Genomic DNA, 1,389 nt, shown 5'->3' on the forward strand with positions numbered 1-1,389 from the left:
GGGGGAGGAGTTCAGACTCCTACCTCCCATATTCCAGAGCAGCGAGTTCACATTGGTCAGGTTTCAGGTATAGTACCAGTACAACATGTTATTCTGGTTCAGCCTGAGGTGAGGCCAGGGGCATCAGAAGTAGAATAAAAGAGACTTGAGAGGTTTAAGAGGTATAGTCCACCTACTTTCAGTGGCACAACTTCAGAGGATGCCCAAGGATTTCTAGAAAAGTGTCACTATATTCTTCGCACCATGGGTATTGTGGAAGTGAGCGGAGTTACCTTTACTATATTTAAGTTGTCAGGCGCAGCGTATCAGTGGTGGCAAGTTTATGAAGAAGGTAGACCAGCCAATGCAACACCACCAACTAGGGCTCAATTTTCAGAAATATTTTTGAAAGAGTTTGCTCCCCATACTCTCCGAGATGCGTGGTGCACAGAGTTTGAACGGTTGCGTCAAGGGACTATGACAGTTTCAGAATATGCTATCAGGTTCAGTGAGTTGGCCCGTTATGCACCTATCTAGGTATGTACAGTCAGAGAGTGAGTTCGCAGATTCATTGAGGGGCTCGATTATGATCTTAAAATATTCGTGGCTCGAGAGTTGCAAACTGATACTCCATTTCAGCAAGTAGTGGAGATTGCGAGGATGATGGAGGGTGTTCTAGGTGAGGAAAGGGGGTATAAGGAGGTCAAAAGGTCTCGAAGCTCTGGAGGGTTCAGTGGATTTTACTCTTCGGCTATGACCCATTATGGCGGAGGCTCGAGCACTCGGCCAGCTCATTCCGCACATCATATTACTCGGGGTGCTTCAGTAAGTTCTTATAGTGCACCACCGATACGAGTTTCTTACAGTGGTTATTCCAATTATCCGGCACAGACTCAATATGAGCAGGCGCTACCTCAGAGGGACTGTTATGAGTGTGGTGATAGTAGGAACATTATGAGAAATTGTCCCAGACTTGGGAGAGGTGGATTTTATCAGAACACTCAGGCTACGGGCCCCAATGCAATTACTACCCCACGTGCACAACCAGTTAGGGGTGGAGGAAAGGCGGGTAAAGGGTGCCCTAGAGGGGCAGGCCCATCCCGTTGATATATTTGCTATGGTGTGGCGGGGGCCACTACACTAGATGGTGTCATAACTTTGTGACCCACTTATATGTTATCCATGTTGGGAAATTTGATGATGATAGCCCGAGTCTATCATTTTTATTTTTGTACACCATTGAGGGCTATAAGTCCAAAAGTAATTTTTATTATTCACTACAGTGGGTTTTGATGTGATTTCGGAATAATTGATTTCAATTTTATTAATTTTATGCCCTACCGAGATGAGGGTTCATTATGTGTTGAAAAAATTATTTACGATATTTATTGAAAAGAAGAAGAAAGGAAA

The 1,389-nt window shown here is 44.4% G+C and overlaps 1 protein-coding gene across 1 annotated transcript; it reads left to right on the forward strand.

Moving 5' to 3' along the window:
• Nucleotides 1–243: 243 nt before the first annotated feature.
• On the forward strand, nucleotides 244–1,086 carry LOC138896728 (uncharacterized). Its single transcript, XM_070181932.1, has 2 exons — nucleotides 244–482; nucleotides 546–1,086. Exons 1-2 carry the CDS (start codon nucleotides 244–246, stop codon nucleotides 1,084–1,086), a joined length of 780 nt encoding a protein of 259 aa, XP_070038033.1.
• The last annotated feature ends 303 nt before the right edge of the window (nucleotides 1,087–1,389 follow it).

Source organism: Nicotiana tomentosiformis, chromosome 1 (assembly GCF_000390325.3).
Source record: "Nicotiana tomentosiformis chromosome 1, ASM39032v3, whole genome shotgun sequence".
Lineage (NCBI taxonomy): Eukaryota > Viridiplantae > Streptophyta > Magnoliopsida > Solanales > Solanaceae > Nicotiana > Nicotiana tomentosiformis.

Excerpts from the sequence above, each read along its gene's own strand:
- LOC138896728 (XM_070181932.1), top strand. The coding sequence starts at position 244 with ATGGGTATTGTGGAAGTGAGCGGAGTTACCTTTACTATATTTAAGTTG. Across the intron at positions 483-545 it reads GTTTCAGAATATGCTATCAG|ATTCATTGAGGGGCTCGATT; the intron begins GTTCAGTGAGTT and ends GTGAGTTCGCAG.